Source organism: Oreochromis aureus, linkage group 5, assembly GCF_013358895.1.
Source record: "Oreochromis aureus strain Israel breed Guangdong linkage group 5, ZZ_aureus, whole genome shotgun sequence".
In the NCBI taxonomy this organism is placed as follows: domain Eukaryota; kingdom Metazoa; phylum Chordata; class Actinopteri; order Cichliformes; family Cichlidae; genus Oreochromis; species Oreochromis aureus.
Genome location: NC_052946.1, coordinates 30,838,047 through 30,862,442, shown reverse-complemented (window position 1 = coordinate 30,862,442; position 24,396 = coordinate 30,838,047). Strand labels below are relative to the sequence as shown.

General features: G+C 38.3%; 1 protein-coding gene across 2 annotated transcripts in view; it reads right to left on the bottom strand.

The window, feature by feature from the left end:
- Positions 1 to 1,605: 1,605 nt before the first annotated feature.
- Positions 1,606 to 24,396, bottom strand: part of igsf21a (immunoglobin superfamily, member 21a) — a 167,464-nt gene continuing 144,673 nt past the window's right edge. Inside the window, exons 7-11 of one of the 2 annotated variants that reach the window (XM_039611907.1) lie at positions 19,146 to 19,626; positions 12,845 to 12,945; positions 10,830 to 11,022; positions 8,146 to 8,184; positions 1,606 to 3,090 (exon numbers count right to left, since the gene is read on the bottom strand). In XM_039611907.1, coding sequence (XP_039467841.1) covers positions 3,014 to 3,090; positions 8,146 to 8,184; positions 10,830 to 11,022; positions 12,845 to 12,945; positions 19,146 to 19,626 — 891 coding nt within the window. In that variant the 3' untranslated portion in view covers positions 1,606 to 3,013. The remainder of the gene's footprint in view (positions 3,091 to 8,145; positions 8,185 to 10,829; positions 11,023 to 12,844; positions 12,946 to 19,145; positions 19,627 to 24,396) is intronic. The other variant, XM_039611908.1, reaches the window with a different exon arrangement.

The window sequence follows — 24,396 nt, the reverse complement described above, 5'->3', positions numbered from 1 at the left end:
GAGAAATGATAACTGACATTTATCAAATACTTATTAACCAGGATACATCTGTTTGCACAGCCATGCTCCATATTAAAGGTCCTTTCCCTGCCAACGCAGATGCTTAAGTTAGTCTCTGTTAAGATGATCTGAAGATTAGTATCAGAGACTTAAATGACAGTCACATGCTATTATAAACACAATAAAGTGTACAGAGCACCATCTGAACAATAAAAGCATGTGTAATGCAAATAAAATGGGAAGACTTTGTACACATAACCTTGGGAGTGTCATTTATTTCTCTACACTATACTAGATTCAAACATGTATTTCTGTCTCATGGGAGATTTGTCGCTCAGTTGCTGCTGCCAAGCTGCCATTTGTATTGTTGATAACACAGCAGTGAGGCTGTGGTCAACAACAAAATAGTATTCATCTTAACAGCGTGTTTAGAAGCATTGTAAAGATGCATCACGTGGGGACTCGTGCAGAGGGTGTGTCAGATTTCCGAGCCCACACCGACAATGTTTGGTCATCTGATAGGCCAGCCTGCAGACAACAAAAAGGAAACTGGATTCTGCAAGCACAGTTACCTCCTGAATAATTCACAAATGCTCTATAGAGGCAACCTCTTATCCTCACCACTGCTTCTAGCTTCAGGTGGAGCATTCAGAAGATGATTGTCATGTGCATTGTAGTCATGTGCTTTCACTTCTTTCTTATACAACGACCACATGTGACTGAAAATAAACAAAGCATAGTAAGTGAAACTAAAACCTTTTTTTTAATAGATTCTTGCTTATGCACAAATGTGAAGAAAATGTGACAAAGCAGTGCATTTAAAGGCTCTTATATCTTATCTATTGCATATTTCTGGTCCACCATAATATGGTTATGAATTTAGTACTCATAGCTACTACTAAGATGTGGACAACAGTAACACAGCCTTATCCACAAACTATTTAGGACAGACTTCTTCTGGCATGATGATTAAATCATATAAAGCCAATTGGCACATTGTATTGTACTCAGAAATGGACCCGTTTTTCTCACTTGAATGTGAAATGAGTGAGTGAAAGCAAAAAGCACAGAAGTGCCTCTTGAATAAAAATTACAATGATAGCCGAGTTAGAATACTATACAGTGGGTGGACAAGGATTTGTGCCCTTTGCTTCCCTTGCCAGATAAAAATTCATTCAAAGCACATATGACTGTTTGTTAATAATGTTTGTGCTCTGCAGCTCTCATCTCCCGCATGCAGTATGCAATATGGATAGTACTTTGGCAAGGTGAGCTGATATCCCAAACAGATAGGTCTATCCTTTCGGTTCAACTAAGCTTTAAAATCTCTCCTCTTACCTCCCACCTGGTTTAAACCTTAATCCCTTAATACATGTTGGGTCCTTAGAATAGCTTAAATTGCAATTCTTGTGAAGTCCAAAAAATGCAGGATTACGTTGCATTAAGCTATCTTTCACTGAAAGGCCAGAAACCGCAAAGAGTTAATGGCAATGTCAGAATCTCCTTCAAAAACCACGTTGAAGTCCATATCATCAGAAAAAATCAAAAAGAGGTCTTTTTCTCTACAGAGTCGATCAACACACGTTCTTATACATTATGGTGGGATTTTATTTAAATAATTTCAACAGTTCTTTCAACCATCTTGATTAGCATGTGTCTTCGGTATGAGTAATAATGCTGCATATTGCCTGTACACAGCATTAAAAGAGGCAGGACAATAAAAATAATTTGTAAAACACCGTTGAACACTGTTTTAAGCAAAGTCAAGGCTTTTGAGTTTTGTCATCTCTCCATTTTAATAGAGGTGAAATGAAACAAATGCAACAACCCTGTTTACACAAGCTGCCTCAGGTGAACTCCTCCCTGGGATGGCGGCTAAAATGATCCTACTAGTACTGTAAATGTCTGGGTAAGAGTTACGTATTGTACACAATGTAGGTCACTTAAGATAGTATGTCACAAGTAAATAACTGGATTACAGGCCAGTGACAATGAGTTGCAGTGCTGTCATTTGCAACACACCAAAAGGAGAAAGAATCTTCAAACGTCACATGCACCACAACCCCAAAACAGCAGACATATGTTAGATACTTTTTACTCTGTCCTTGGAGACCTGCCATATAGATATAAAAAGCCCAAATGAGAAACAAAAAGGCTGTTAATGTTTCCATCCTTTTCAGCCAAGAATTATCTCTGAAAACAGAGTTGAATGAAGTACAAACAAGGGTGGAGGAGTGTAAACTCCAATTATTTCAGCAACCATCCCTCACCATAACCCATATAACCTCTTTTAATTATTTTTCAGTATTTACACTGATGTACACAAAATACACTCAAAATGAGATTTTTTTTTCTAGTTTCTGCATTTAAATCCTCTTGTACATTCTGAGCCATCAGAAAGAAAACAAAAGAAAAGAAAAAAAGAAATTTGTATATTAATAAAAAAGCGTCTCCACTTAGAGCATCTGTATTTATTCTCCCATGGTTTATCAGCTTGCTCTTAGTCAGGTACATCCCAGGATATGTAGCAGGTGTGGTTGATGTGGTGGCGCAGTCTAAAATCAGTTCCATTTTTCACATCTCAGTACCAATAATATTGTGAGTCAATAAAATAAAATCCAATGCTTTTTTTCTTTTCCATTTCAAATCAACTGATTTTATTGGTCAACAGGCAGACGTGGGACAAGAAACGAAAAAAAGGTGTAACTGGGCGGGGCTATATAGGAGGTGGATACTGTCATGTTCATCATGTTGTTCTTTTCATATCATTATCTTGGTTATTATTTTTGTTACAAAAACAGTGTAGAGCCATCATGTGGTGGCACTGTTTCCTGATCGACTGACGTATGCAGGGTCTGTTGATGACTGGAGAAGGCTTGTGGGACTGTGGGAATTGTGTTTTGTGTGATTGTGTGTGTGTGTGTGTGTGTTACTGTGTGCATGTGTTGATGTTACATAAGAAGGGCAAGTATGCGTGTATATGTGTGAGCGAGAACGTCTTGGATGAGAGGTTTCACGTCAGTTCCACTGTCACTGTGAGGACAAGTGCCATCCACGTTAATCCGAGCATATCCATGCGGGGGGCTTCATCTACAAAACCAAAGAAAACGACAATCAGACAGTTTCATTCATCGTTTTGATGTATTGTAGTGCGTTAATAATACATTTTAAAAAACAAAACAATTGTTCATCCCACTTTGCAATTCTTCTGAATTATACTCGTGCTTGAAGTGGCTAAATATGTTATTTACTGTAAAATAGGAATTTCATTAAAAAGGGATTTTTAAGGGCATTGAACTGTTCTATGTTTTCACTCAACTGAAAACAATTAAATAAACGAGACCATATTGTGATGGGATCATAACAGCTGCCAGCGAGTTCTCCCACCAGGCCTATTGTGGAAAATATTTTTATGTTTATAAACCAGATAAAGACACCTATGAGACTTACAAATACATTAAGAATGCAAAAGACTGTGTTATCAGAGCTTAAAGCGGCTCAAGGCCTACTCCAGGTGCCCTTTACCCAGTACTCACGGGTGACATGACACCAATCTTCACAACCGATTCCAACTACACACCTGTAAAATTTTGGGACTGTATCTTGCACGGCTGTCCACATACCCATCTGAAAGTACTTCAAACCACTTATTTGACAGTTCCACCCATAGTAGGCATCCCCAGGACCACATTTTGCCATAACACACAGACAGTTAGACAGACTTACAAGGTGCAAACAATAGAGTCCATGCTCCTGTAGCTTATAAAATTGTTTATGGCACACACATAAACTATTTTAACCTGATTGTTGCTTATAGACTGAGACTTTGCTTCATCAGAAAAGCATTTCTTCTCTAAATGTCTCAGCTCAGGGGGTTTGAAATCACTTGAGGTACAGCTGCAATCAAAATTATTTAGCCCTGCTGAGCTGTTAAGGGTTTATCTATTAAGCCTTCCAAAGATGTTTATAATTTTTTATAAATCACATTTGAGTCGAGAGATATAATCAAAATAACGTGTTTAAAATGTTTAACATCTTATGTAGGTGGATGACATTTTTGAAATACATCCATTCATTAATTTCCGTAACTGTGTATTCGATTCAGAGTGAAATATAGAAATGTAGATGAGAATGATTAAATTCTTTTATAAAACTGCTGTTTTTAAATAACTTACTATTAAACTTACCACATGTCAGGATATAATTAAGCTATTGGGAACTAAAACTCTATAACAGCACCTGAATTTGCTTCAGCTGTGATAAAGATATACCAAAATTTGGTCTCAGCACGTGCTCCAGCTGTGTAATCAACTTGGCAACCTGAAAGTTACTGTTTTAAAGGGTAACAGTTATTTCACCAAAGTGTAACAGTTAAAGACATGAAAGGCCCAGACAAGAAGAACATCACCAACCAAGACAAGCACGCATGGATGTGGTTGCGTTTAGCTGTTGCAGAAAAGGGAAAAATCGACTGTGACTGACATTATGGATTTGGTGAAATACCAGGCAATTTAGCCCAAGCACATGCCTGGTGGTCATCTCAGTCCCCGGATATGAATCATCTTGAAAATCACTAGTTTGGGATTTAACAAAAGCACAGGAAGAATGGACTAGCAGTCAAAAAAGAGAGTCACCAGAAGCCTGTGAGAAACTACACAGAACCACTTATTGGAGATCTAAAGTCAAGGGATCCTATTGAAAGCTGACTGCTATTGGATCTTTAAAGAGAAATTTCAATTTATATTTAGCACTATTAGCAAGCTCAACATTATTAGAAATATGTATTAATGTATTAGTCCTTATTTGACACATGTATTCATTATATTTTGACGCATTACTCCAACTTCTTGCTGCTTAAGAGGGTTAAATGATTTCCTATTGCAGCTGAGTAATAGTAAATCCCTGCTTTCCCCTGCTTTTGAAGTGCAAAATAATATGATACAGCAATGACATATCACTCAATCAAAATCCAAAAATCCCTGTTTGATCTCACTAACAGTTAAGCTGAATATAAACATTGTTTTTTATTTCTCATTCTTGAAAAATTAAATGCGTGGATATAGTGAACAATACTTCTATTTACACTGTTTGTGCTTTTCATTTAACAGCATTGTACTATATTACAGAAGAGAAGTCATGAAAGAAACATGCTTTGTGCAGCTAATGCTTTCTGAACCTCCCTTGTGGCTGCTGAGGGAGGAAAGTTGTGAACGACCGTGGGTGTGTCTTTGCTGATATAACCGGCAATTTGTCCCAGTAGTGCCAAGACGGTGGCTACAATCACTCTCACTATGAGAGGATGACCACACTGTGTGTGGTAAGATTTAGGTTCAAAATTTAATCTGGTTATTCCTGTTAGATAACACAGCCAAGCGATTCTGAAGGATCCACCCGCTCCACCCACTGACAAATGTTAATTAGTAAGAGTTAAATCACAAAGAGTTTCACAAATTAATCAGGATTCCATGATAAATCACTTCTGAAGGTTAATTTCAGTAGAACTCTAGAGTGCCATCTGACATTTTACATACATTAAATTCCACTCTATGCAAGTCACATATCAGACAATAACAACTGGATCTTTTCAATAAATACCTCATCTCATTTGGTAATGAGCTCACCCAACCATAAGATCATCATCTGAGGTTCTATTCCAGTCTACAGTCATGGATGCAAGTCACCCAGCCATCTGTTTACCTTCAGTTTTTGGCTCAGACCTCAATGCATTTCTGCCAACCTGATTTTTTTTAGACAACTGGGACTGATTTCTGTGGAAACATGTTTTTTAAAAAAGAAGGATGACTTTACCTCAGATGTACTGGCTCTAAAATGTCAGCTGGAATCATAATGCTTTCTTTTCACATGAATACTTTGACTCCAGAGAAGGTTTAAGTTAAGTTAGCTGGCTTTAAAAATCGGCTCGACATTTCTGACAGTGGCTTTGGCGGATCCGTTTGTATGCCCACCAGTCTGGATCCTTTCTGATCTGACTTGTGTTCTAATAAAGGATTTTGGAAAATGTATATTATGTGATTACTAGACATGGCTCTTGCAATATTGCTATTTTAGACTTGGTGAATGCAAAGTCCATCAGCTATGACTTGTATTGAATCTTGCCTTATGGTTAAACAGCTGTGTCTCAGCAAAGCGGATGCATTTTGCACCATAGGGTGACAATTCCAAACTTGTGATGCTTCTACCACCCTTGGCTGACTGGTATGTATTATGTGACAGGAAACTTTTCACATTTTTATTCAAAATTCACTCATCTATTAAATTCAGATCATTGCAATATCATGCAGCTTGACAATTTGTTTCAGAGACTAGTATTCTTGTCTATGACAGACTTGACTGACTGGCAGATGTGGCGCTTCCTACTTGCACCAGATGAGGAGTCCAGCATTCAGGCATTAAGCTGCAGCACGTGTGTAGTGACCTCTTGGGGCTATGTTGTACCAATTTGACTTGCATGCAAGGCATGTCTGCACGTCCATGCTGACCTGATTCTGTCCTTGCTGTGACACACCTGCTCCTGTGCTTACCATAGCATTTGCATTCCTAGATTTGCATCCCTAAGATAGGACTTGCAGAGAAGGGAACAGGAGGGGAAGACAGGGGAAAAACAAATGGCAAAATGAAGAGTGACCAAAAATGGATAGTGGGAGAAACATTAAGGTTTATAGGAAACAGGAAAAAAATAGTAAAGTGCATGCTGGACTACGAGGCTGTTCAAATTTTGCCTGGCTAGGGAAGTTAAGCTTAAAGACAGCTCTGCATGCCATCTGCTTGGGAAGCTGTTCCCACTGTTTACTGGGACAAACATAGGCAGTGCACACATGCACTGAGGATTATACTTCAGGCAAATATATCATTCAGATGTGTTTTCCAGTTAAGCAAAAGCAAATCCTTGCAAAAACATAAATAAATTAAAAAAAAAAAAAAAAAAATATATATATATATATATATATATATATATATATATATATATATATATATATAAAGTATAATATAGGTTCTTTATTCCTTTTGGATCTAAAAGTAAGAGAAGTTGCAATTTACAACAGCTAATAAATACACTCCTATGTGAACTAATCCACAAATAGTGTCATGCTGTACTTCATCACTTTTTGGAGCATGGGGGGAAATTAGACAAGAAAGAGTCTCCATATGTTTAATTGAGTTATCCCTATTTCTGTAACTAAACCCTGATTTCTGCCTCTATATGATCATGCTCTTATTTGAGTCTTGGTGAGTCATGATTCAGAAACCCACCAGTCAAGAATCCGGAGTCTGGCTTTTTACCAGCTCTGAATGTTTTCTTATACTACAGCATAATCTGCACTCCACATGAGGCCGACGTGATGGAAAATCTGCATCAAAAACAGAGATTGTGAGCTAGGCTCAAGTGAAAAAAACAGGAAAAATAAATATGATGGAGGAGGGAAAATAGAATAAGCAGAGAGAGGGAAATAAGGTGGTGACAAAAGGAAAAGTGCTCCCAAAAATGGATGAAGCACTAAGAGAAACTGGCACTGGGAGACAGAAAGTGAGTACAAAAGCCAAGGAGATAGAACTGAAAGACAAACAGAAAAAAATTAGAGCTGAAAGAGAGAGGGAGTGGCAAGAAAACAGGAAAGATGGAAAGGTTGTTGTCACAGCCCTGCGGCTTCTCCTGACAATCCCTCATCTTTACATATGATAATCTCAGAAGCCGCAAATGAGGCACCAATGCACATATGAAACACCGATAATCTCACACTTAGCCATAAGTGACAGGCACGGTTAGTCAGTGGAAGGGTTTGTTGCTTGCTGGTACTGAACATCAGCAAAGATTAATCCTGAATGAATCACTCTCATGCAGTGTATCTGGGGCAAAGTATTCAGGACAGAATCAAAAAACATCCACCTGTCAATACGCTGAACGTCGAAACCGCAGTCAGCTAAAGAATTTGGTACTTTGATCAGTGCTACATTTCTGCACACATTTTCTGACTGAACCGACTGCAGTGTCACAGTTTGTTCTCATATTACATACAGCATGTCTGAAAATGCGATGATCAAACGATACAGCCAGAATTATGAAATGCATTATATTGAAAAACACACACACTGAATGCTTGTTGGCTCTGTGGTTGAAATACTTACTGTTGAGATTCTGTGTGTTTTTCATCATGCTTGGATTTTCTGTTGAAAGGACAAAAAAAAAGAAAGATCAGGGAAACAATCAACTATTAATGTAGACACAGTTAATGTATAAAACTGAAATATATGCGGACAAAGAAGGAAAACAACTTAAAAAAGAGAAAAAAACCCACAGTAATATCTGACAAAAACTGTAGCTTTTAGTGATACTGAACTATGAAGTTCCTGTAGCACATGCTAAATGGCAGGTCCCCAGTTGGAATGGCTGGGGCTGCAAATGTACCTGGGAAAACACAGCACTGCAAAACAACAACCTAGACAAATTTTTAGCAGCACTGAGATCCATGAACTAAAGCTGTGGCTAGGCAGTCTTAGAAAGACGTTTGGAGAAACTTACTACATCTTTAATAAGCAGCATTGATGTCTACCCTCCACAATCCTCTCTGACCATGTAGTTTCAAAGACCTCATAGGGATAAAGTAATTGCAAAAAAGGGAGCAGTGGGTTTTCACAGCATTGACAACAACCTTTAATTCCACTTTATGAGCTATTTTTGGACGTTAGACGTTGTATATGAGCAGGTGGAAGCCACATATAAAGCACAGTGTGAAACTTTACTTGTTTCATTGCAACCACATTAAGATAGCAGCTCCTCTGAGAGGCCCAGAGAAATTAGTGTGTGCACTCTCCATATGCACGCTTGTGTTTGCCTGCCCTGCAAATTTGCATAGGCATACATGTCTGCGTGTCTCTGCATGTGTGTGAAGTACAGTTGTCTGCCTGTGTGTTTGTCCCTACCGGGTTTCTCATTTCTGCTGACTCACTTCACAGTAATCTGACTGGATATTATCACTGAGGGTGGCTAGAAATGTACATCATCAAGACGTGAACGCTGCTTGTCATTGGCGGAGCGTCTCTATAGCAAGCTATCATTATACTCTATTATTCTTGATGATGTATACTGAACATTTAGTGAAGTGAGCTGAGCCCCCAAGTACTTCTATCTCTTCACCCCCCCTACCCCGGCAGGTGTCTCATCTCAAGGCCATGGGGGATGGTGCCAAGGTCACTTAATCACCATTTACTTCCCCTTAGAGTGAGTGAAGGCAATCTACAAGGAGAAGGCAGACAGATGGGCCATACTAGGCACATAGCCCATGACACCTGAGGATGCATCAGGGTGTTAAATAGACATTAGTGCACTTCCTACCAAAACGCTTCTCAAGGTAACGCCCGCCTAAAGTGGCACTTTTCTCTTAAAGTGGCTTCTTATTAGACCTGCCCAGTAATTTGTACATTTGTGACACACTTAAACCCTGTTCAAAGGAGTGTTTCAGGCGCAGAGATAGAAAGAAATGAGGATAACATGTTCTTTGTTTCAGAGTTGCTCAAGTACAAAAATGGTGTCAAGCTGATTTATGTTAATAGGGGCACTCCAGGGCTAAAACCCATGCATGTGCATACTACACATTTCTGAACTTCATAAAATCTCCCAGTTTTTCTTGCTTAACTTGACATCTGTATAATACAAGTGTCAAAAATTCTCTTTACACAAGGACTGCGTAAGAGGAGTGACTGTATCTATCTATAGTTATCGCACTTCCAAATACAGGTCTCTGTTACATGAATGCTTCACAATAGCTCCACTCAAAGATGACCCAGCCTCTTTTTGCATCTGGTATGCATGCAGGTTTGGCAGCATTGCTTCTACAGATAAATTATAGACAGTCATCAAGAAAGATGTGCTTAGTTTTTACAGGTAGCATTAAACATACATTTAAAAAGGTATTATTTTAGCTGACTTAAAGACAAATAATGTCTGCCTACTTCTGGCTGCAACTCTCCTGTAGCCTTTTTAGCTATGAGGTCATTCAAATAAACCAATTTAATTTCTGGATATCATTTACAATATGACTCTTCAGGAAAAGTGAGTCAGGGGGTATATTTCAACACGGGGCCGACAGATTAAATTGTCGACGCACTCGTGCAAAGTGACATTTAGCTGTAACAGAAGTCATTTCATTGGAACTCTCAGAAAGGCAGATCCCAGTTCTTCCATGAGTGTCCAGTGCAAACAGAGCCAGAGGAGCAGGGCACACAGACATAACAGAACCTGTAAGCATTCCAGCTCCCACATCAACACCAGCAAATGAAGTACTTCTAGTTTTTGATGAACATTTTACTTTGGCTTTGCCATCGAACAAAGTGCTTTTCTAACACTGCCAACAACAAAGTCTTTTGATTTTAGCATGAGCCTTTGATACCATAGTTGTGTTTTGGTGTTTAAGTGAGAACAGCTGAGGACATGCCATTAATGGAACAGTCACTAAATCCCTTGCTAGAGAATAGTTATTCTCAAAAGTGCTGCCCTTAAAAGAATGCATTGTGGAAGCAATTACAATCTCTTATTAATCACACACTCAGCAGCATTAATGATTTATACCTAAAAGCGGTCACATAAATCTCTTAAATATTCTTCAAAGATATTATAGATACATTAAAATGAATTTTGTAGAATTACGCAATTTTCTTTGACATTTAAATGTGTACAATGTGTGCCTATGAAACTGTGACAAACATTATTTCATATTTATTGTCCCCTAAATAATTCATCAAAATTAAATGTGATTTCAGTTTAACTGCTTCAGAATGGGACCAGAGTATGTTGCAGAGTTCAGCGTACATACCGAAGACTATGAGGCGAGTGTGCGTATCTGTGGAACCCAGAGGATTCTGGGCTGTGCAACGATACATGGAGCCGTTAAGCTCAGCTGGCACTCTCTCCAGAATCAGCTCCCTCCCCTCTCGCTGAGTGCTCCCATCCAGCAGGCGGCCCCCCACCCTTGTCCAGGTGAAGAGTGGCTCAGGGAAAACCTCATTCTATCAACACCCAAATGGGATGGAAAGAAAAATAGGAAAGAAAAGAAAAAAAATGCAGATGAATGGTGTTGAAAGGGAAGAACAGAGAAAGTCTGTGAGTGTCAGCCAAGAGATTAACAGCAAAGTATACATGAATAATACAAGCTCCAATTTCCCCCTAATGCAAAGGCAAGTTAACAACATGCATTAATAATCATGCTTCACTTTACAACAGTTTTTCACAGATAGGCGTTTGTATCACTCTAACTCTTAAGGAAATATTACATGACAAAAAAAAGACAAATTTGAAAGTTTTCTAAAGAACAAGCTCCAGTCTCCAGGGCTGCAGAGGACCGGAGCCCCGGTCTGAGGGATGTCTTGAAATGTCAGCAACATAACCTCACATTTTGAGAAAAACATACCGCATGAAGTTAGTGTAGAACTGAAGTCCTGTATGTGCTATCACTAACTGTGCTGAAAAAGTAACCTTCAGTTTGGTTGTTTCTGCTCAAGAGCAGTTTTACTGCAGAGGTCCATGAACTCAGAAAGAGCTAGCTTATTTGGCAAATTCACAAGTGAAGCAAAACAAACAACATTTTCAGCTACTGCAGTTTGCCCTTCTTCCACAGTTTTTCAAGCACAGTCTATACTGTACTATAGATGTGAACAACGCTACTGTGTTTTAAGACAGTACAGTCTTGAACTTGAACTTGTTGCACTTGTTTTTAGGACAATGATTTAATGAATACTGCTGTATAATAATACGAATATAATTAAAAAATATTCAAGACTGACTAACAAAACATCAATGAGAAGGAACAGAAAAAAAAATCCTCTGTAAAAGAAGCATCAATAACAAATTCCCCAGAGGAACATTTTATTTCATCAGAAAGGCGGGCAGCAAAATTATTAGTCTTGGCACAGAATCTTATCTATTGTGAAACCCTAAAGCCTAGGGTCCGGGGAAGGATAAGGGAAATTTGCTTTCTGATCAATCTGTACGCACTGATGCCTACGCTGCCGAAGGGCCCAACTGGCTGCGTGCCACAGTCAAGCCTGTTTATAATAACCAATCTTAACCCTGTTCAAAAAAAAAGCTTTAAAATAATTTTAAGGTCACTGGGCAGACATGTATAAATCTTTGAACTCAATAACTCAGTGTACTAAACCGAGAACAACAACAATGCGGAATTTTAACTTTGTTCCATAAAATTTCATAAATTCCATTTCATTAAATTAAATTTGAAATCTGAAGTATGATTCCTATAGACTGCAAAGTAACAAAGGGCACCTGTGCTGTGCACCATTAGGCTGTTTTATATCAGGATTAGCCATATTTTCTTCACTTGACCGACTCTAGAGGCCTGGCTTCAATGTGTCATTTCTGTCAAAGATATCAGGACCACCCAGAGACCATTCACACAAAAGACACCTGCCCCATTTTGGAAAAGAAAGCAGGAAGTCTGAAAGCAGCATCACAGCTGATAGCATAGTTTCCAACCTAACATAAGCATGTACATTTGAATTTATTCATTTGAATTCTTTAGTTTTAGTTTTACATTTGAGGATTTATTGAAAACAAACAGTCTGAAAAGCTGCAATGTTTGGCATTTCGGGCGTACTAACTTTACTAACTTTATCCAAAATGTTGAAATATAAATACATTTTTTTCCAAATAAATATTGCACATGCTTGAATAAATAGGTTAAAGAAAATATGCCTGTGCCCAGCAAAGTGGTCACTAAAGAGGTAAACTAAACAGGCTTCACTGCACATGTGCACCATTCTCCTCCTATTGCAGACTTAATTAGACTTTCATTTTCTTAAAACCCCATGCACTTACCCCTGGCGATCCTACCTGGAATCCTTGCACAGTGATGCGCACTGTGTCCCCTACCTTTGCCCTGCTGGGGGACATCAAAAGTTTAGGACCCTTTGGAGCAGCTGAAAAGAAAAAAAGACAGAGAGACAAAGGTCATTGTACTGAGTATGGGGAGCAAATCCTGCTGGATACCTGTTTGGTCGCAGAGGGAGGGATACAAATACAATTTCCTGTCTATTAAGGTCACAGGCCGAGAGGCGAGGGACCTTCAGGTTCTTTCATCCAAAGAACTGTGCTGGATTTATTCCCCTTTGGAGAGAAAAGGAACTAAATTGGGTAGATACTCATTACTAGAGGAGAATGGGAGTGCAACGGGTGGAGTGTGGAGGCAGTGAGATAAGGGACACTCACAGAGCTAATTCCCTTGTCTTGGTGCGGACAGCAGCCCCCAGATGGCTTTCATTTGGACCATCTAAAACAATGGGGCGCAAGTAGGAGAGGGAGTAGCCAGATTCTAATATCATGGAATTGTGAGGGGCCAGCGATTGTCCTGCGCATGTAGTGTTGAGATAAAATGAGTGATTTGCATAATGCTATTAAAAAAAAATGAAGGTAAGTCATTTCATTGCAGCTAAACTGCACAGCACGCTGCATTAGGACAATATAAGCAGGTTCTCCACGATTTGTGATGATTAACAGCTCCCCTAAAGATAACTGCTCCAGATGCTGCACAGTTCCATATGTTAAACAAATGGACTGAGCATCACATGCAATGAGACTCAGGCTAAGGGCATCCTATCAGTAACGCCTGTACAATGCAACCCAGGAGTTCTTCTGTTTAATTTGGTTCCAACTCTTAATATAAATCACACAGGGTGTTTGTTTTCATTGATGAACTCAGCTAAAGCATAAATAAATAAACAGACAAATGACCTATACTTTTTGGCTATTAATCTGGAAACAAACTGTCCACTGTTACTAATGAATCACAGACTTTTCTTAGGCAGTCAATGACTACCAGCCTGTATCAGACTAATGGATTCAGAAATTACACTGTGGTTTGTGCGTGTGGCACTGTCCATGTATAACATCCTCTCCTAGAGAATGTTATATAAAGCAGAAACAAAAGCAATTTAATTCCATGAAAATTTGCAAAAGAAGCGACTGAAAAGCGATATTATTAATATCATCATCGTCATCATCATTATTTTTATTGTTGTTATTAGCAAAACTTGTTATTCTCTACAAGCTGATGTATCTGTTCAGACCCCAAGCAGCGCAAACGGGTGCAAATTCCAAAAATAAATTTTGGCAACAGCAACCTTAAAAAAGAAAAATCAAAATCAGGCAAAACAATCACATCTTAGCCCTGGCATCCAAACCGGAGACATCATGTGAGCAATTTGACATGAGTGTTCCATCTCACGCTGAAGACGGATGGCATTTAACAGGCTAGTTTTGGCATGGTAGTGTGAAGCACTATCTTTCCACCTCCTACACACTAACAGAGGGGTATTTTTAAATACTGGTGTCATGGCGTCACATAGAGCTCGCAAGGCATATGGCTGGGAAGATGATGGCCGATTTCTGGGATTTGCTCCAGCAGTGACAGTTGGCGTCCTACGTCACCATCTTTGATTATGGCAGCATGCAGCGTGATGGACATGATACAGCTTCTCTGAGGTGAGGGCATCACAGGAGAAATGAGCCACGGTCCCATGAGACCTAATGTCACCTAAGGCCCAACTTCTTAAAGAAAGAACTGTTATGACTTTAAGAGAGGTCAGAGAATAAACATGCCCCCCAGAAAAACAACTGCACACCATGCATCAGGTGTGCTTTAATATCAAGACAAGGCATCAACAGGTCTGCCCAGCTGTACAGCAGACTTAAACCATTGAAGGGAACCTGCCGTATTAGCCGGGTGACTGGTTCGGTTTAGAAAGAGAAGGTGAAGAGGCTTGCAGCTGAATTTAGAGGCCTGACTGCCAGATTGTACCATCATGATGAATCAGGCCCTATGCTACGTGTTTCTTAGATTAACCTTGCACACTAGGTGGCCAAAAACAGTAAAATAAGACGGACCGATGATTCATGGTTTTATGTTGCAGTTGAACAAAGTCACAACATAGTGACATACTGCAACACATTACATGCACACACATAATCCTCATAAATATTCAGACATGCAAACGCACACACAGATCACAGATGTGTTCCTGAACGGAGCACCTAATGATCAGGGCCTGGCACAGCAAAGATTGTGGACTGTTTAAATTCCTGGAGCCCTTCTCACTGCTGTAGGGTGTGGTGACATTTCCATCTCTTGTCTAATTATATTCAAATAAATCCAAGCCAAAAACTTATTTTAATTTTTAGGATACACTGTTCATGGATGAACTGATGTTCATGAATAAAATGGTCATGATCTCATAAAGGTGAGTCACTTTTTTAGACTTGTGAAGACCAGCACCAGATTCATTTTCATTTGTATGTTGAGCACAGAGCCAATCATGAATATTCATGAAGTGTGATACAACATTGGTCGATTGTCAGACTGTCGTTCTGTCTCCTGTGGCGATATTAAATCTCTGAAAGATTTATTACTTATGAGCACTGAAAAGATCTCCCTTTCATTTCCTGACCAAACACACCTGAGAGAACCAAGAGGGTGTGTGTATGAGTGCAATTATCCAGTTACAACTGCATAATAAATGAACTGGGTATGTAAGTGATGAGAATCCTAAGGTGAGCTGTTTTACACAGTCACATTGAATTAGAGTTACTGAAATACTCTAGAAACGTAGTGCCATTTAGTCTCGCAATAATATTCAACACAATTTTGTACGTGAATCACAACCATATTACCTTTTTTTCCCCAAATACTATTCCATTCCAAGATGGATCAAGCTCTGAGCAGGTCAGTGAATGCTTTGAATTTCAAGTATGCTCTAATTACAATCAACAAACGCACATTTTCTGTTCTCATTTTTTCTACTGATGCTTCTTCCATCTCTTTAAAAGAACAAAGGTAGTGCTAAATTAATGACTTCAAACACAGCACAGAAAGGCTTGTCAAAATATTAACACTTTTGACATTTAGCAAGAGTTTCACAGGGCCCATTTCCCCCAGGTTGTGTCATCTGTATTATCAACATGCGAAAAAGGCAAAGAGCTGTTAGAATCCTTACAGCAATACTTTGTCTTGCGAAGACAGCTCATGCCATTATACCTTCAACTGATGCCGCCTGTCTCCCTCTAGCAAGTGATGTACTATATTTCTATTCACTTGGGAGATGAGGGTGACAGTTATTACATTTTAAAAGACGATTTTGTGGTATGAGAAATTCCCATTTGAAAAAGTGACAATGCCAGTCGCAACAATTGGTTTTTAAATAAGGGCCAAAGGGCTTTGTTAGACAGTAGATCCTCTTCGGGGATATGGCTGGTAATATTTCATATTTTTCTCAATATCAATGATTTCCATTAAAAGTTCAAAACCATCAACAAATTGATATAAATACAGTGCCAACGACAGGTGAAACCTCTATTATTTTGTTAGAACTCTATTGTTCTCCAAAAACAAACAATAAAAAAACAACAAAAACAAATGTCAAAGAACCTCAATAGTGTGCTAACAGATAAAACAGCTCTATAATAACTTGAGCAAATCACAACTACAATACATACGCTGCAGCGAGGAATACTCACCAACAAAAAAATCAGTAAAAATCAGTCCACAACTAATTATTAATCCACCATATACTTTGAGTGTTTGACTTCTTTTGCACTTGTTTCATGAGCTTTTCTGCACATGATTTCTGCCTAAAACGAACACTTCCCTTGTCAATCTGGACAGAAAACTGATCCAAAAGCTTCAACAGAAAGGAGTGTCCCATCTCCTCTAATTGATGCCCTGCAGATTCAACCTATTTACCCACATACACATATGGAATCTGGCATAAGGTCTTTTTGGCATACAAGTTGTGAGGAAATAAAACTAAACCTAAAATCCCCACTAAATTTTTGTAAAACTTTTTTTCCTCTGGAATAATGTGTTACCTAACCATTAAAGGAGTCAGAGGAGTGTGAAAGAAAGTGACTCTGAAAGTATCAATATGCTGTATATAGCTAGAAATTCATTGTTATGGTTTTTATTATATATGACAAGTGTCTTTACAGATATCCCTTAATAGCACACTTGAACAGTTCGAAGAAGTACATTACTGCTTTCTTCATAGGATTTTGTCAGGTTTAAATTCAATCAAAGCCTTTATTCCATAAAACTTTATCGTATGTTACTTGTATGTGGGTCTTTAAACTCATGATACCAACTATAAAAGTTGCTGTAAATTCTCCTTTACCAAACAAACAACACATGCCATTTACATATGTCAGATCTGTCATTTAGTTTATAAATACAATGTAGATATTATAAATGAATACATTTTGAACAATTTTAATTTAAAAATTGTTTTATAGGTACCATATATGTCCTCAGTCAATGCTGCCCGATCCCCCAATACTAGACCTTTCAGTTATATTGACTAACAAGATATCAGATTTTTTTAGAACTGAATACAGTCCCATTGCACTGAGTCCCAGATATTTAAGAAAAAAATATTTTTAATCAGTCAATCAGTGTCATTTATTCAGATCTCTTTGCTCTGTATCCATACCAATTTGCAGGGAACAATCTGCACAGTGTTCACAGTGAGATTTCCAACACCTTAATGAAGAGGAAAAAGCAACAAAACAGGCATTTAATAAGTAAAGTAATGCCTATACCCAGATTTAGTAGTATAACTTTAGCAATTTTCTGTTTCCTTCAAACTTGTACTTTAACAGGTGAGTAACAATTCTAAGTTATTGATTTTACAAAACCATTTTGTTTAAAACTATTTTTTATTCTGGTCCATAGAAGTTTTATTCTCACAGTAACAATTCTAATAATCTTTTTCTTTCTTCTACTACAGAAAGAAAAACGGAGCCTGGATTTAATCATAATAATCATCATCAACAACCTCACACTTTTGTCTCTGGGTGAATCACTGCTTTTGGAAGGTTTGGTCCAGCACTTAAAAGAAAAAAAGACAAACCCATTAAGCAATAAATAAATAAATTAGTTTTTATTTATTTATTTATTTACTTAATTATCAGGTAGGCTATTTGTAAAGCTAAAAAAATCTTGACATGAAAACATCATCTTCTTCATGCATTGTATTTTCCACTTTTAAGTTAGTAATTAATTTGTAAATGCATTCTCTAAGTACTTAACGTAATAACATTTCCTATAGATGAACTCAGCTGTAACCATTGCTGCTCACCAGCACTGAAAATGAAATTAAATGAAAGGCGAGGATGTGACATTGCAATGGTAAGCCAGCCCCAACCTCCTCATTCAGAGCCTCTTTTCCTTTCAAACACTGCTAACTTTTCATGGAAGATATTGTCTCTGTTTATCATGTTATGACTGCTGGCTTCTATCCAGGAGTGTGATGCCAACGTACTGCCTTTGAAGTGTTAATTGGATATGCTGGAAGCCATCTTTGTTTTTGGAATAAAAAAACCCAAAAACAACATTTTTAAAGTGAGAATATGTGTGTCTCTCTCTTCGATCATATGCTATTAAAACGTAATGCTAAGTTTTCCCATAAAGTGCGACTCCTGTTCTCAGAAATCAGTATTTGTATAGCTATTCCATCTCCTTTGATCGTTTGCAGATGAACAAACGATAATAATCCTAATGCCACTGTGTTTTTCTCCTTCTGATGAAATGGCAAAATTAAGACACTATGTCTCTGACACACTAAAGCATATTACTGAAGAGCTTAAAGGAGGTTTTCACTGAGGTTCGAAGAAGTGGAGCATCTCTGTGAGTGCCTTTCCTATAATATAACGTTGGTCAGTGTGTCTAAATTCTCATCTGACTTCTCTAATTCAGGCTGACTTTTTCAATAACGCTCCTGAGTTAACTCAATCTAGCAACAGACAGCTCGATGAATTGCCCTGTCATTCACTGTGAGTTTTGCATTCAGTGTTAAACTTGCAATCTGTTCAGCTGTAACACAATTAAGCAGCATCAAATGAAAATCAGTGTTGTTCTGAGTACATTTGCAACGAAGACATAAGGAGGCCCAGTTGGTCTCCAAGTGCAGCAATGGGATACGAGGAGACAGCGGGAGATTAAAAGAGAAAAGAAATGTAAAACGAGTGTATGTCTTGCGGTTTTTTGGGTGGCTGGGAAGTGGAAAAGCAGAATGGTCTGTGTGGGAATGAATACAGCATGCAAAAGCAATGAGTTGGACAGCATCCTACTCACCTAGAGTGACCTCTGTCTGCATAGGCATGGACAGTGCTGGATGCTTCACTTCGCAGCTGAACAGGGCATCATTATCTAACTGGGGGTTGAGGGTCCAAGTAAGTCGGGCCTGCACCACCACAGAGCCATCACTCTGGGGGATGTGAGTGTGGCTAAAGTAGTAGAGTGGGTCTGTGCTGTGCACCCAGCGGGGGAACTCCCGGCTCACTACTGTCTCTGGAATGACCTCTGTTGCAGGGCTGGGTTCGTAGGCCTGTTGTCCATGAGTGTGGACACGTTGGGGGCTCTCTGTGTACAAGCGGGGCGATCGTCCTTCGGGATCCAAGAGGGAGAGGGACCGCTGTAACTTAGTGTCATCAAGGTCCCTGCTGATCAGTGGCCTGGCTCCTCTCACCCCTGCTGAGCTGCTCCCCTGGTCGTTGGCGGACGGTAGAGTGTAGGAGATCACCTCTATCAGCTCACCATCTCGCTTAAAGTATACCTTTAGACAGAGAAGCGTTGAAAGAGAAAAACAGATGGAGAGAAGAGCAAAAAAGAATGAAAAAAATTGACATATTTAACTAGATACTTTATCTTTACCAGAAGAGTACACAACAATGCATGACTTCAATTTTGCCCTAATAGAATATGTGGTCATTAGGAGGCATCACAACAAGCTGCGCGGTAAACACAATATTGACATATTAATTTCAACACTGATTCTCATTTTAGTTCTATTTTGGTGTCAACAGCTACTGAGGGCAATATCTGTCTTTTCACCTGCTTAATGCAGCTGAATGGTTACAGCCTATTGCTTACACTGTCTGTTGGCTGTTCCATGCTGGGACAGCAGCATACAGTGGGATTAATAGATCGGCAGGAAAGATTAAGAACAGAGAGCCCACACAGTAAATTTTATTTTGCCACAGAGCCATTACACTCAGTATAGCATGGGAAAATATTCAGTTTTTGTTCTCTGTGTTTTATCATCATAACAGCACCACCCACATTCTTATTTCTTTCCTTTCTTAATTGTTAAACATATAGAATAATGGAGTTTTAATTTGAGAATTGTCTCATTTCCTATGTCATTCTGCAGTAGCTAGTGCTGCAGTCAGGGATTTCCCTGAATATTGCAAGTGTTTCCTTAGCATTTCATGCATCATATAATTTCTCCAGCTGCCTTATCTCTCAATAGAGAATTCATACTCCCATTTCTGCACATAACCTCCAGATATTAGCATTGAAACAAGGTTGTGTAGTTACTGCCCGTGGTAGTTTTTGTGCTGTTAATGAACAGAAATTTTAATCCACAGCTCTTTGGGGAACCTTTGGTCATTTGAATTTAGTTTTTTCAAAGTATTATTTGTAGTTCTACAGTTCATTGCTTAGTATGTAAGTTTTTTGTGCAGAGACAGTATATGCTGTCTCTTTGGGCTAATTTGCCAGCCTATATTTGCAATAGGGAACTTTACATTTTATGACTCTTCCAGGGAAAAGAACGATTTACACTTAAAGTGACAGCACAGCACTTAATGTTTTCCATCCCCAACATGACAACACTAGGGCAAAGGTCATTTGTAAATTACCAGTGTATTCCAATGTGAAACAAATACACAGCAACTAACACAGATGTTTGAAGTTTGCTTTAATAGGATATTAATATGTAATTAAAAAGAAACGGTCCTGGGTCATGTTATTACCACTTAAAGGCATATGTTATTTACACCTAATTACCACCAGTTTCTGACCTGTTATTAGCCAGCTAAATAAACATTCATGTAATATTACTCAGCACCACTGTTGATACAAGACAGTTACTTGGATATTACTTTGGTAATTTAGCAATAATTTGTTACTTCCATCTTGTTTCCTTTCTAATATGACATTATAATCAAACTGTAACATAAAGTGCTTCCTAACACTATAGTAATTAGTACAAAAGTAAAGCATTTCAAATTTCACAAACCAAGAGATTTTCTTTTAAACAGATACACCCTTCTGAGTCACATTCACTGTTACATCAATGTTAATTGTAAAATATGATTGACAAGGCTGCCTCTGTGGGCCCTGCTGCTACTGGACACACAATATCATTACGAGCTGTGTTGTGCTGCAGGGAATTTTTGTGGTATTTATAGCTCACTCATAAAACTTTCTAATGCACAGCAGATGTTGCTCAAAAAAGTAATAATAATGATAAGAAAGAAACATTCTTTATCCACTCCTTTACCTAATCAACCTTGAATTAGTCAGTGGCCCCATCTACCTGCACAACACCTACAGTACAGAGATGAGGCAAATTTTTCTCTCCAAAGTTTGCTTACTTTCAGATGTTGTAGTGATTGACACTTTTTCCTCCACCAAATTTTTCTACCAGTCTACCTCATGTGAGAGCTTAAAATTCAATAGCACAATGGGAAGTGAAAACACCAACCTTATCCACAATGACCCTATTGCATCTGCTGCTAATTCCTACAGCTACTCAACAACTTGCGTAGAGAAGAAGCTTTTGTCAATGTGTACTGCAGCACCTCATTAATTATCACAGCAGGTGGAGGGAGAGCAGTGCGGATTAGAAAGATCTATGCACCTGTTCTCGAGCTTTTGTTGGACAAAATGGTGTGGGTACACAATAACACCTGTGTTGGCTATAGATTGGTATAATAGGGAATTAATTCAGTAAGCCTAGATAACTGATTTGTTTCCGTAAACATTAACAGACAAGTTCATTTATAGGCATAAAAGAAATATTGATTAAATGTCTGAATGACTTAACAGGGTGCACTGAGCCCTGTGTTACGTCAGCTCTCAACACGTTGGAAATAATACATTATTGAGGTGTTACTTCCAGCAAAATATCAAGCATCAGTTTGCTGATTCATAGTAATCTCGCTGTGACTAAAGATTTTTTTTGTCACCTGTCTGGTTTAGTTAAAAGAAAAGGAATAAATGGATGTTTCATCAAAGACATGAATAAAATGTAGCTGCAGGGAGAAACTAAAGTTCTATTTCTGTTTCATTATTCTGCAGTTCTGCTCCTTTCCTCTCCCATTAACAGATCATATGTACAGTGGGACATGGATATGGAAACACTTTAGACAGCGATATAAATAGACATATTCGATATGAAAGTCTTCGAAGAGGAGTTGAGTGACACAAGTCTTTTTTAGATTATTTGTTATGCTGTCTAAATGATTACAGACTAGTCATCTTTATTGTGACAATATTTTTTTCAGTGTTAAACAGTATTACCACCATCAATTTTGAGACATTTTCCACTTGATACTACTTCTGCATTACTAGTGCCTGATTTACTGAGACATACTTTGTGGATATTAAATGCAAATTAGTAGAATGTGTGAGCATTAATAACATTCTGTCATATACCAATATATGTGAGACACTATTGAATATTTCAAGCTCAGAATGCTAACTTGTAAAACATCATATGCTGAACAAATTTGATTTAGGATTACAATAATCTGTAAGAGTGGAATAAAGTTTTCCAAAGCCAATATTTGACATCTTGTAAATTGTTCACTGAAATCAATCTCATGGCATTTCTGAATGTACTGAACGCAAGGAGAAACAGACAAAGGACACGGTTACTTGCATGATTCGTGCTGCAACAAAATAAGCTAACAGGACCCTGTGTCCTTGTAAATATTAATTTGAACCAACCAATTCATCCTAAAATCTATGCACAATTAAGGAGACATCTGCCATCGCTGCTGTCTTGGTCTGTTTTTCTTTAAGCTACCTACTAATTTGCTAAAAATCCCATTTCCCACATTTCCTTGTTTGACAGGCAGAGATAATGGAAAGCACATCACTTCTTTCATTCTGTACAAATGAGAGAGCAAACACTGATTAATTTTCTACATGTGATTATAAAGCAGCCAAAATAACACTGAGGATGTCTCTCATTGTGATGCATGCCTCCAAAAGATGATAACACTTCGCAAAGTGACATGGGCACTCTTGTCGGATACGACTTTAGAAGAATCACCTTTTTAGACATTATGCGTTCTGATGAACTTTTAGTTCATCAGAATACTAAAACAAAACTTTTAGTATTCAAAAATATATATTTGGTCAGTAGACTATCACACAACAGGCAATTTCTTGTCTTTTATGGTGGGTTGATTTCCAAACATGTTGTTGTGGGAAAAGATAAAAAGTACATCTGTAGTATCATGTACGAGATTAGGTGCATTATACAGTCTGTAGTCATGACAGTGGCTTATGCCATACATTTTGCATTTTGCTGCCCTAGGACCTGGACTGGAATGTTCACTCTCATGTAAAAGAGGATTTTTGAGTGCTTTTGGCATTGCGGCTCTATTATTCTCTTACAGTGCTATTGCACGGAATAAAGTGATTATCAATCATGGCTCTGTTATAAATCCCAAAATACTTCATAGTTCAATATGTGCAAACAATGAAACCAGACACAAACCACTTACTTCATTCTAAAATGAATTAACCCAGAAAAAAAGAGATATGCAATTCTAAGCCCATATACAATGCCAAGACAGTAATGAGTGGCATAAGAAGGGTTTTGCATTCCCTTGTGAATAGACTATGATGAGAGCACCTGCACTCTGTTCACTGCCAAAATGCCCCCACCTCACCAACATCATGAATTCAAAACCTTTTCAAAAATGTAACAATAATGCATTGGTCCATATACACCTTCATGTTGCTGCAATTAATCATGGCAGTGTCAAAAGGACAAGGCAGTAATTTTCATAGTGACAGAATGATTCAACGGGAGAGCAGAAGCAAGAGAAACAGGGAGAGAAAGAGCACAGAGGCAACGAGAGAGATCCTGGCCATGGCTTAATCAGCTTTCCTTCTTATTAACTGTCATTATCTTTCTTCTTTTCAATCAGTGCTTGCTTGTGCTCTGAGGATGTTCTAATAGTGGCACTGGGAAGCTATTATTGATATGTCACCAGCTTGCTTCAGTGCTTCAGATGCAGACAGATCTTGAAACATAATGGGTGACACTTTTAACTCATGCGGTCCATTATATTCAGCCCTCTCAAAGCTGCAGTAGGGAATTTGGTGTGTTGGGTGTCTCCAAAAAGTGGTGAGAAGAAACAGGTTTTTAAAAAGGATGAACTTCCATACACTGGAGATACTTCAAGGAGTAAAATGTGTGCAATATATGAAAACATGGTGGACCTAGTTTATAAATGTAAAGTACAGAACATACACTACACATAGCAGCACACTTGCCTAGTATTGCTGATAGGTCTGATAG